General features: G+C 41.5%; 1 protein-coding gene across 5 annotated transcripts in view; it reads right to left on the bottom strand.

Annotated features, from left to right (window-relative positions):
• The window catches only part of LOC138937418 (tyrosine-protein phosphatase 99A), a 255,436-nt gene extending 242,089 nt beyond the window's left edge, over positions 1-13,347 (bottom strand). For 2 of the 5 annotated variants that reach the window (XM_070303700.1, XM_070303701.1), the window contains exon 1: positions 1,338-2,603. In XM_070303700.1, coding sequence (XP_070159801.1) covers positions 1,338-1,422 — 85 coding nt within the window. In that variant the 5' untranslated portion in view covers positions 1,423-2,603. Of the gene's footprint in view, positions 1-1,337; positions 2,605-12,975 lie in introns of those variants that run through there. The other 3 variants (XM_070303704.1, XM_070303703.1, XM_070303706.1) reach the window with 3 other exon arrangements.
• Positions 13,348-13,420: the final 73 nt, after the last annotated feature.

Raw genomic sequence — 13,420 nt, 5'->3', positions numbered from 1 at the left:
ATGTCGAAAGTTATATATAATAATTATGATAGTTTCATGCTAAATAAATATGTGTTAATAAAAACTAAATATATGTGTATGTCTATTATCTCTGCTTTATTTTTCTACTCAATGCGGATTTAATTCCAGAGATAATATGCAATCTTTTCTCTGAGTATACCTTAAAAAAATTACGCGTTCATAATATTTCTATAAAGAAAAAAGATTTAATATAGAATTTGTGGAAAGAAAAGAATTTAATACAAATGTATGAGAAAAAGATTATTTTGAAAAAAGGTAATATATTGTATTAACTTATTAGCGGAGCTTAGCATTATATAAATAAAATAATGGCGTAAAGTTGATGAATAATATCGGCATATATGGCAGATTGATGGGACAGATTAATGATTAAATATAACAGTATTATCTAGATATACGCGCGATAACGTGACATAAATTTTATGAATATTATCCCCATCAGATTGATGGAAGAATGATATAGCGATGTCATAGTTGGTTATTTCAACAAGTCGAATTAAATGCAAAAGAGAGCGGGACGATTCTCGCCAGAGATTAAACGCATCGCGTAATATTCTTCTTATTTATCGCCCAACTTGCGATATGTGCTCGCAAATTATCATTAAAAATATGTTAAGAATTCAGAGAGATTCGTTCTAATATTTCTGCATATTTGCGTTAGCGCGAAAAAAGTCCATCGTGAAGGTTAATTAACGTTTTCGCAATTTTCCCTGTTACGAGTTTGCGCCGGTCAATCCGAAGCCTCGCACAATCGAACTTTTGTAACGAGGCTTTCAAATTTATACTAACATTACTTTGTCGGTCGGTCATCTATTTTTTTTTTTTATTTTCATTTGTTTGCAACTTCAACGCTACGTATTATTATTCGCATACACAATTTCAAATATGCACAGTGTTGATGCAGTCCCCTTCGCTATGCAACGATCAATATAACATTTATAGCCTGTACAGCGAGCCGAGTCAATGGCAGCGTTTCTCCTATATTTACGAGCGGCGATCGAAAGGTTAAAGTAATTTCGATGTCATGTCTCGTGAGCGGTGTTGAATAGTCGGGACACTGTTTACCGGAAGTCTCTATGGCCTCTCTCAACAACTTCTTGCGCGAAGTCGCTATTTTCTTTACATTCCAGAAACGAGTTATTTCCCATCTCGATACTTTTATTTTTCTTCCGATCTCTCTTATATATTTTTATATCCCTATTTTCAAACAAAGAATGTGTGTGTGTGTGTAAGATGTAACTATTTTTCGCGCGGGATTCGACAACAAAACGTGTACGCCAAAATCTTGAAAATATTTGAGAGCCGGATGTACTCACCGTAAAGTCCCCCCGCCGTGGTAGCCTTGAAGACGACCCATATGAGATAAGCATAGATTATCCGACCTCGCTTCCACGCATCCATGATGCCCGTAGGTTTTATCGGTGCCCCTTTCCGAACTCACTCCGACCCTAATCTAACTCGATCGACGTTGATTAGAACCGCTCCACGCACCCTCGATCCGCACTCTCTACCTCTCCCTCCTACCAATCCTTCCAGCCCTCGTATCGTTTCAGGTTGCCTAAATGCGAGTGCCACCGTACCGACGAATCCGTACCGACTTCCGATAGTCGAGACCGATCCGAAACGGATATCCCACGCCGCGCATATCTTCCTCCGCCGAGAGATCTTCCTCTATCTCTTCCCTTCTCTCTCTCTCTCTCTCTCTCTCTCTCTCTCTCTCTCTTTCGATCTCTCTTTCTCTTTCCGCTACTCGAGGATGGAATCCAGTATGTTTGAACGGCAGGCCGGTCCATACACGGTACGACGCGAACTTTACTGTACCGTGACAGGGCGGCGATACCGCGTGTATAGAGCGAGTTTCGTTACACTTGCGATCAGACGTATAACGACAAGCGTCGAGGCACGAGATGCACGCGGGCACGCGATTTCCGCCACTCGTAAACGCGCGCGTGTATATGTATATATATGTATATCTGTACACTGTTTGAAAGAGAGGAATGAGAATGAGCAGACTTGCGTTATAACAAAACCCGACGAGGGAGGAGTTACGAACAAGCGTGATACGACAAAACCGACACTTTTCACATTCACTGGATTTGTATACGTTGCGCGTTTATTACATGCGCAGAAATATGCGCATGCGGTGATGATATTAGTTTTGATTGTCCGTAAAAGCGAATTCTTGGATTTTTATATAGATCGTTCTCTTCTCGATATCTTCGGGATATTTCTTTTCTTCGTTTCTCCGAGACGACTCCTCGGTGTCACGATAGCGCGATTTTTTCGATCGATTCACGAGAGAACCCCTGATCGTCGGGTTACTACACACTGGTACATGTAGGGACGATAGCCGCGATATTGCGCGGAATCCGTAATCTAACGTAACGATTGGCGATCGGACGTGCGCCATTGATGTCGTTGCCGCGACCATTCGTGCGACGCATGATCGCTTCGATTATTATAAATGAATCGCAAGAGAGCGAGACGCGCGAGCGAGCCGTTTCGTGCTCTTTCGGAATCCTCAAGCACGTCGTTCCGCCTCGCGTAATCGCGCGAAAGAATCAGCCCTCGGCGAGGCGAATTCCAACGGAGCGGAACTAACGGCCGAACTTTCGACCAACGTTACGTTCAAAAGCATCGCTCATAGCTAGAATCTTGCGCGGTCCATCGCAATGCATCGCGAGAATCTTCACGAACCAACACGCTGCCAATTTACCGGACGAGCTGCCCCAAAATCCCCCCCCGAGTTCAATCCAACTTAAAAACCAAACACGTCCCTTCGCGAGATTCACGACATTCTCTTCAAGATGACGTTCCGTTCTATTCGGTCCCCGCTCGATTCGCAGAATCCACCGAATCTCGCGGATAATACCTTTCCGTCTTAGAGTCTCATTCTTTCGCTTTGTTCGAGACTAAGAAGTCGGCGATCCGAATTCGCCGTTGCGTGACGGATCTCTCGAGAAAATCTGCTGCGGGATCAACGCGAAGGCTTTTGATCCGACATCGACTTTCTTCTACTTGACTGCCGAATCTCGATATTCCATCGCCATAGAGCGGTCCACTGTCTAGCCATTTTAAAAACTCCGCCGGAACCTCTCTCTCTCTCTCTCTCTCTCTCTCTTTCTGTGTGAGCTGCAGGTTTCTCGCTTCTTTGTGTGTCGATCTATAGTTCCGGCGAAACGTTCACGCATCGATCGTTCGCGTACCTGGGTACGTCCATCATCGTAATCGCATCGCGAAGAGAGATCGCTGACCACCGATCGCGCCAATAGATCAGCCTCTCCGTCTTCCCTTCCTCGTCTTTTGCGAAAACGGATGGTGTCACATTCAACTAAACTCGAGATCGCGACCGAATCTTGACATTTCACGATAGCGGCATATTAAACACACGTATGAAATCACGACGGGCACTGTAAAAATAATGTTGAAACTAGTAGTCGGTGTCCCGGGAAGTGGAACGCTCGCGAGTTCGAGCGCAGATAAGGAGGTGAGTACAGGACGGCGAGAGGAGTAAGAAGATGTAAAGGGAAAGGAGACGGAAGGAGAGTGAAGACGAACGGGGGGCTTGCAAGGCGGGAGGCTGCGATACACATATCCAGGGCTGGTCGTCGAACCGGTTTTCTTCCGGAGATCGCGACCGGCCAATTGGAAATACCACTGACAACGAGTCCAGCTGTTTTACGATCTCGCCGATCGTCGAACGCGGCGAAAAATACAGATAAAACACGGCCACAGCGCTGAATCGAGTTGGTGAATCCGATCCAACGATTGCGAAAATCGCGGAAACCTGCTGCTGGTCGGAAGAGCTATCGGCGCCGCGAGAACAGGTATATTTTCACGAGTGGATCTCGAGGAACGAACGCACACCGACCATGTCGAAAACGAGAATGTTACGGATTCCTTCGCCGCTTCGAGTAGTTAGAGAGAGAGAACTTTGCGAATTTTAATATATGATGAAAGTAGAGAGATAGGGAGAATCTTTCGCGCAAATTACTTAATTCCCTAATATGAAAAGTTGAAATTGATGGAAGAGATATGCTTTCTATATTCGAGCGCAATTGTACGGTGTAATTACGAATGAGGAGGAAAAGACTCGGATGTATATCTCGGCATAGCAGTCAAAAACTTATGTAAAATGCAAAGTGTTCTTCGACTTCTTTATACTTGTTTTCAGAATGTAACTATAATCGAATTCTGCTCGCGAGCTAGTCCGACGAAACTGACACTCTCCCTGTTAGCTGCACGATTCTCGATTCAAGGAGAGATTCGTCGTGAAATTGTCGCACGAATTTCGTCCAAATTATATTTATTTACTTTTACCATTTCACCGAACGTGTAGAACGTGCGCGCGTGTAAAATTATTGCATCGTGTTCAGCCGCGATTAACGATTATGCCGTATAAACAATATCACGTATATTATTGATGTCGAATACAGCAGCAAGTATCGCTGGATGATTAATAAATACGGCTCGCGGGGAGAACAGTTAATAATTAACGGCGTCGGTACAGAGAGGCAGCGAAAAAAAAAAAATCAATTACGTCCGCTGAATTTTTTTTCATCTTCAGGGATGTGTTTCCGGTCGCCGGTAAAATGTATTAATTGACCGCGTGCGTATCGTGATTTTTGCGTAAATCGATACGAAAATTTAACTGTCGGCGAAAGCTTGAAACATTTTAAAATATAATATGTAGAGAAACTCGACAATTCCCCTTTTCGACAAGAAGGGTAATCCGACTAAATTTTAAACGACACTCCGCGCTTTTACTTTGAATGGGATTCAAGTAATTACGCTCCGTGGGCTCCTTAATGAAAGAGGGAGCGGGAATACATGGAAAACTACTGAAATACACAAACGTCGATTATGTAATGGAACTATTTAAGCGAGTTCGCCCTCGACCTACATCGATCAAGATCAAGAGAAGAGATTGACCCGGTTCGATTCGACCATCAATGAACGTATTTTCGACATAAAATTCTCTTCTTCGATCGTACCTTTATTTTCAGCCAGCGGTGAGGGATACGCCGAAGTGTGAAACGGTAAAAGCATCGGAAAATGAAAAATGCAAGCGTGTGATCCGTCGCGACGAGCTACATATATATCGTTACTCTGTTCCAAATAACAATCAATGTAAACATTTCACGTAAGGAGAGATGACACTCGGACGTTTCGATCGTCACGGTGATAAGGATAGTCTTATCATGGCGTCATGTATTTCCGGGATATTTTTCTCCAAAAATTATTCTCCCCCATCCCCATGTCTATTCCCCGTGATATCTCGATAGCCCATCCTCGCGATCCTCGTCACACTGGATTCGCCGTTGGGTCGAGCTGCTGCTCGACGGACCCGCGATCGGTAAACGGTAAATACGAGATACGGAGGGCGCCGCGACGCTGCGCGTCCCGCAGAATCACGATTCGCACTGGTACGCCATCGAGCGTTAGAGAAACTTCAGCAACCCTCCAACCATCCCGGTCCCCCACTACTCTATAGCTCGGGCCGACCGGAGGAGCGTATACACGTTCGGCGAACGCGCCTGTGTGTCCCGCGTACATGTGCCCGTATGTATACGCGCGGCAGAAGACCCATACCGGCACCCGACATCATTCCGGCCACGATTCTCCAGCGGCGGACTCGGCGCGCGCGCGCGCGCGCACAGGGTTAGTCGGGGGGTGTACGATCGGGTGCGCGAGCGCGCACCGTTCCCTTCCTCCGTTCGTTCCACCACTCCTCACGGTACGTATCGGCACGCTCTCCGTCTTTCTCTCAAGCCCGACCGCCACCGACCATCCCTCTTTACGCGCGCCTTTTCTCTCTCCCTGATACTCTTTTCTCCCCTCTTTTTTTTTTTTATGTTCCTCGGGGGGAGAAATCTGTGTGCCACATGACAATTTCGGATGAAAACATCGTCGAGTGGCTACTAGACCTCTTTCGAGGATTCGGCAAGCAACGGAGGACTTGGCCACTGACCGGTAACAAGCGAGCAAACATCCCCGGGTTGAAAAGACTGCTCTAAACGACGTCGCTTGCCGGGCAGTTGAAATCGTGAAAAGAGAGAAAGAGTTTACCACCTCGATATAACCGGCGCGAAGCCAGAGTGCGACGACACGACTCACCGCTGCCAGTCGTTGGTATTCCACGACTGATTATCTACCGATGAAATTAAACGGAAACGACAATGATAAATTGATAATGACGCGTCCAGGGGTCCCTCGACACGCCGCGCACGGCCCACGTATCCTCGCGCGGAGATCGGAAGAAATTACGCGGGCAAGACTTTACATCCGAGTGGAATAACAAGCGCAATAACGATAATAATAAATCAAACTTATCGCGCGACAAAGGCGAAGAATTTGTTAACTAGAGATACAAAGAGGAAGAGAGAGAGAGAGAGAGAGAGAGAGAGAGAGAGAGAGAGAGAAAGATAACGTGGCAAAGGGGGAGAAGAAACGTAGAGGAATAAATCGTTCTTTCGTGGAACGTAGCAGCGGGCTGGCTAACCGGTTACGATACGGGAAGCGCGGGATGCGCGCCGTGCCGTGCCGTGGTCGCGCATGCTGCCGTACCCGGCGAATAAAACGAGAATAATTCGAGCGCTATTGGATAACGTATCGCGACGCCGGGCTTGGAGAACGGTGCGCGGCGTATATAACCGCGCACAACGTAGCGCGAGCCGTAGCTGGAAATTGGAACCCCGCCTTGTCCGCGGGAATCGGAGTGAGGTTAGGTTAGGCCATCTAATCCAATGTTTTACAGGTTTACTGATTGCGGTGGAACGCTGTACGACGCGACTTTCAAGAGAGAGAGAGAGAGAGAGAGAGAGAGAGAGAGAGAGAGAGAATTGGACCGATCCTTTTCAATCCCTCTTTGCCCTTCCCCTTTCTCCCCCGTTTTCATTCACCCGATCCCGTCATTCTGGTGTTGTATTCCCTTCTACTCCCGTAACCCTCTCACATCGATGCGACTCCCTCACACATCCTCTTCGCTCTGTCTCGCGCACGCTGTTCTAATTCTCCGACAAATAAACGCATCATTGGGCAGCCGTAGATTTACCAATCAGAGTGATACCTGCCTCCATATAGAACAGCGGAAACCCGCGCGGAAACCGTGCGGAAACCCGCACGCGATTCGGAATAGCAATGAAAACAGACCTTTAAATCTGCCCGTATCTCTCGCTCGACGTTCTCTCTACGTCCCGCGGTGATTTCCAATCGTCCCGAATCTTTTTGGTCGGTCAACGTTCCCTATTAGCGACTCCCTGCGCTACCCGTTTTCTCTCTCTCTCTCTCTCTCTCTCTCTATAATACGAACCTCTTTTTTTCAATGAACTAATTAGCATAGAAACACATACAATTAACGCGTCATTGATTTAAATACAAATCTACTTTGCTCGAGAACTCTCGGGGTCAAAGAATACTTCGGGGCATTAAGTTTTTATAGAATTACGCGATATTGCTACGAGAATAGAAGATAAATAATGATATTATTGAAATTCTCAACAGAGAATCACGTTCTAAATTATACGATATTTTTCTCGTCCACGACATATGACAGAATGTACACAAATAACTTTTATACACATGATCTCGCCATTTTCGAAAATGCGTTTGTATTGTATCTACTGTTGATGCCGCATAATTTTTAAGGGCAGTTTCTTTTAATCGATCTCTCTCTCTCTCTCTCTCTCTCTCTCGTATCGAATTATGATTCGCGAGACTTTCTTCCATCAAACGTGCCGCTGCGTTCGTGGAACATCTCGAAGATTATTAACGAACGGCATCGATGAAAGGGATGCGCTTCGTTAAATCCGTCGTGTTCATTAAACCGATCGCGCAAAAGGTACGTGCGAGAGTTTATAATAAAACTCTCTTCTCTCGGCAAAAAGAGAGAAGCTAAAGGACTTTTTCGTATAGGACAAGTGGCGTAATCTCGTTTCTATAAATTGAAAGTATCGAAAAAAGTATATAGAGGACAATGCGAGAATACGAAAAGTAGAGAGCGATAATGGCCGTTTCTTGCATCGCGTTGAGCGTTGCGCTAAGTTCGCGGATAGACGAGTGGCGGATAGGTGGAATGGATAGATGGATAGATGGATGAATGGATGACCTGGATGAACAGCCTGGACGGACGGACGGACAGACGAATGTCCTTGCACTATCGATTACAAGAATAGCTTACGCGACAGACAAGGAGAGAGCGGTAAAGTGATGCAGACAAATGGTAATGTCATTACTTTTATCTCGACAGTGGCGAGAAGCGCCTCGTCTAAAATAAAAAGACGAAAGTTACGACGAGTAGACGTAGAGAAAAATGCATAAGACTAACGTAACTGATACCTTTTCTGTCCAACATTAGGAGATCTAATTATAATAATTGTATTCGAATTTCGATCAATTTCTCTCATTGCATTCCTGATTAATTGTTTTTAGTAATGGGCTTACTTATTCAGAGAAAAGAATCAGGAATTAGTATCCTTGAGGGATTCTTTTCGAAACAAAAATTTGATTTAAAAATACAATAGCGAGTATTTATTTATTTCGAGTAATTTATAATATCTTTCGCAACAAAACGCGTATGTATTAATACTATGCTCATTTTAAAAGAAGAACTAGAGAGAGAGAGAGAGAGAGAGAGAGAGAGTTGTGTATCATTTTGATGTCACGTGGTTTCTCCTGATATGCAAAAATGATAGATCCCAGTGCGACGGTTTATCCAGAGAGCAAAGAATAATATACGGTCGGAATATATTATGAGTCGCGAAAAAAAAGCATAAAGCAAATTTTAAAAGACTTCATTGAATGAGTTGAAAGAAGTTCTAAAGAGAAAATATAATCTCATGGCATTATTTTCAAATAATCTAACGAAAAATCCATATGTCATTATTATCCCAATATATCGGTATTGTTAATAAATTCTCTCTCTCTCTCTCTCTCTCTCTCTCTCTCTCTCTCTCTCCTTATAATGAAATATTTTTTTAAACACCGATAGTGATTCTTAAATTATATTTATTTGTTCTTCTATTATTTATCTCTCCTTCAACTATTCTATTGTTTTCTCTATATCGCTATATTGATTTTCTTAATCTAATTGATAATGCACGAGGATATAATTATGCAACTTATGAATAATAGATTACGCAAATTATCATAAACAAGTATACGATTTTTATCATCTAATCTAATTGAATATGGTAATTGTATTTAGCCGATTCTACACGTAAATATTGGAAAGTCTACACTCAGTTAATGACACGTTTACATAATTATTTATTTACACGTTGTATTAAAAAGTTCGACATTAATAATATGTCCGGAAGAGCAGCGGTTTATTAATGCCCCCCGTATATATATAATGGGAGACGCCGCGTACACACGCATACACATTGGGCGTCTATAAATTATTTATAAAATTAATCGCATCGGTTCGTGTAAACGATCTCCTAAAATCCCTACGACGCCGAGCGTTTCAGAGGATGCTGAGATCCCCCGATCTGTTCCCGACCGGAAGCACGTGCTAAGACGATCGTCGCCCGTGTACCTGGTCCGGATTACGTCCTTCTCGTGAACGTGAAATCGATTAAAACCCTTTTGCTACAACACGCTATCTAACCAAAAACACGTTTTGCCATATTGTCGTATTAAATTAATTTTTATGCTAATAATCATATGAGAATAAATGCAAGATGTAAAATCTAAAATTTTCTAATTATATAATATTATATTTAAAAAATAATTAAAGAGTTACTGTAGAGATAATAAATCTAATTAAATAACTATATATCCTATATATTATCACATTATATTTTTTATATGTTTAAATTCACGTATATATATATATATGTGTGACATTTCTTTAACATTATCATCAATTTGAGAAAATTGAATATGAATTTATAACAGCTTTCCAAAAACTGTAATCTTCTTTAAAATTTAAAAGATGAAATTTTAAACGTACAATCGGGAATTAGACGAATGTCACGAATGCAAAACTTTCAAATAAATCAATCAACAAAAAAAAGGTTTGAATGTACGAAAGGTTAAATTTATTTTTTCATTAGCGAGATATCATTTCATCCTTTATCGTTAACGAGGAAGTCATAATGCTCGTTCGTTGATTGGCAGGGCAACGAAATCATTTATCGATTTGTTCAACTACTCCTGTGATATCGATATTTAATTGCGATATCAATTATATTGCACGGCATACGGTTTGCAAAGAGGCATATATATATAATTTTTTTTTACTCAAACCCTTCGTAAAATTCTAGTTTGTTGATCACGCGTTCATTAATGAGCGAGTAAAATATAAAACGTCGAATCGTCATATGTAGCACGTGTTTCTTTTTTTTTTGCATCGATAGCAATAACTGTCAGCGTATCCTCGAACAAATAATTTATTCGTGCGCAGAATAAAATGCACAATTCGCGGGATCGGGAATCGCAAGACACGAATACTTACATCAGCACGGAAGCTACGAAGTTTTTTTTTTTTTTTTATCATCGCGTTTTGCGCGGCAGATGCCGGGTTAATACACATAACTTTAAAATCAATCGACACGAAGAACACAATATTTTTAAATCGCTGACGATGAGAAAGCACGCTTTTGCTCGGCGCATATTCGGACGCGCGTTGCCCTGCCGCAATTTATCTATCGATTATTCCCAAACATAATTTATACGAAAGTGATGTATGGTGATGAGTATAATTATCTCTGCGAGGGCTTGCGAACGATTCGCCACATCAATAACATTGTACCATCTTGGCGCAACAAAATAGACGGGCAATTACCGATGCGCCGATGCATCGAAACCTAACAAGAACAAGCGGGGTCGGATTCGTATTGCCAATTCATTCGCTCGTAGAGCTTCGCTCGTACGAATGAATGAGAGATCGGAGAGGAGGAGGTCGGCCAAGGGGCTCTCTGAAGCTATGTAAACTGCGGAAACGTGCAAATAAGTAACCCACAGGCTTTCGCGTAGAATAGTAGCGCCGTGAGCTTTGCCCTCCAATAAATTGTTCTCAGGTCGGAGGTTAGCGCTATTTCGAAGGATGAATGTGCACTAATATGCGCGCGTGAATAACTCGGCGAAAGTTTTCCTCGCGCTGTGGGAAAAATTTCCTCGCGAACGCCGCAGCCCGGTCCGATCTGGGAGAGAAGGATATCGAATGAGATACTACTAACGAAATGTTACAAGCTTCCCTTCGGAAAACGGATTTTCGAAACGGAAAGTTATTTCGCGTTCAAAATATGCCCTCAATGTTGTTGCGCCAAAATTACATTATTCATTATCGTGCTATCATCTCACAATTGTATTATTATTAATTCATTTGGCCGATTCTCTTTTATAGAAAATTACTATACTTACTCAAATATATTCAAGACGGAAAATATATTAAAGAATTAAAAATAATATTTTTACAGTGTTTTGTAAAGAGAGATATTTATATATTATTTAATTTTCTTAGCATCGGACAATTTTGGCTTCTACATTTGTCTTTTATATTTATTCGTTCGATATTTCTCTTGATAAGTTTAAAATATTTAATATCGCCATGATAGTATCGATATAATGATAATACAGCCAAAAGAATTAATACTAATTGAAATAAAATAATTATAAATCATTTTGCGTTCGACGTCCACGTTCTAACGATCGCTACAGACACTTCGTCGTCAAGTGATAAAATGTCATTGTGGAAGCACTATGAATTGGATTTCGCTCTCTCTCTCTCTTTTTTTTTTTTTTTTTTTTACTGCAACGCTCACAAGTTATGTCGCAAATAGTGCGTCGTAATCACATAGAAATTTGTCAACGCGAATCAACACAGCGAAAAGACCGCGATATCTCTCACTCGTAATGCTTAATAATGTCTGACGAGGCAAGGAAACGTCACGTAATTTAAGCGGGAACAATACGATCGGATAAAATTTAATTTCGCAAAAGAGAACTCTTCGCGCCGCACCATGTTACGCCCCAAACGATGAAGAGTTAGCAAACGGAAGGAGAGATCTAAGAAGATAAAGGGGTGTTCCCGGCGAAAGCGATGTTTGAAACGTAGTTAATAAAATCTCATGAATATTCAACGCCGCGAGAATCGAAGTCCCACAGGATCGAAACAAAAAGGTCGACGTATATTTGCCGTTACAAGCTCTCTCGTCGTCCCGGAAAATTGAACTTTCAGAATCCGCGCGGATCATTTTTTGCCGTTCCACTCGTGGAGGCGATTCTCAAATTGGACTTTCGACGATGAAATTTTTTTTTTAACGCGCCGAAAAGCGAGCCATGATCGCTTTCATAAATATCGCTACCTCTCGTCCAATTGAATTAACGATTTCAAAGTCATTTAACGGAAGTTGATGCAATTTAATGCACTTTGCATACGTTTAAGATAATCTCAAACGGCAGTTAGATTAGAAGTTCATATTTCTAATTGTCAATTATAAGTATATAAGTTTCATAGAAAAGATATCTTTGTACTCGATTTTATGAAAAATGTAACACGGATACTTCCTCGAAAGAGAGCTAGAAAATTAATTTATTGTTTAATGAATGCAACTCCAATTAGAACGACGAAGTATCTGTCAGAACGCATCAACCATACGCATTAATATAAAATGCAAATATAATAATGGCCAAATTTATGCAAAGAATGCAAAGTGTACAGAAATTCGCAGCCATATGAATAAACATGAATAACGCGTAGAAAAGCTATAGCATAATAATTTATATTCTAGTTAATAGTTTATAATTTAATAATTTGTTTTCGGAAATTATGAAATTGATTTTTAGAATCGTGTTCATATTGCGTACAAATATCTATTAAAAAAATAAAAATAAAATAAAATAAAATAAAATAAACCAATAAAAAATCAATATGCCAATAAAAAAATTAATAATTTTATAACATTTATTAAAAACAAACGTAAAGTTTAATCAAAGAAGCTCGCTCACCAGCCGATGTTCGTTGCTCATCCTCGCCAGCTCTGCATTCGAATTGATATCCAGTTGACGACAGCTTCGAAGACACTCGAATATTTACATATCGACCGAAATGATTAATTACAATCACACTCCCGATTTGCGATAAATTTGATTTTCAGTACTACCAAATATTCGACACTCTCGATTTTTAATACTTTCGGATACTTAAATTTCCCGATTCGCGACACTCTCGATTTTATCGATACTTTCGGACACTTGAATTCCTCGATTTACGGCACTACCGATATATTTGTAACTTTTAACAATCCCGATTTGCGACACTCTTGATTTTATCTTCGATTTTTAACAATCACGAATATTTGAGCCTGCCAATTTTCAATAATATCGATACGTATTCATCGACCGTTCGTCGTATTCGATATAGTGCATATTCGTCGATTACAGAACCATAATT

The sequence above is a fragment of the Polyergus mexicanus genome, unplaced genomic scaffold, assembly GCF_030449975.1.
Source record: "Polyergus mexicanus isolate NDT 795.1 unplaced genomic scaffold, iyPolMexi1.0 SCAF_10, whole genome shotgun sequence".
NCBI classification, from domain to species: Eukaryota; Metazoa; Arthropoda; class Insecta; order Hymenoptera; family Formicidae; genus Polyergus; species Polyergus mexicanus.
This window is presented reverse-complemented; position numbering and strand designations above follow the sequence as displayed.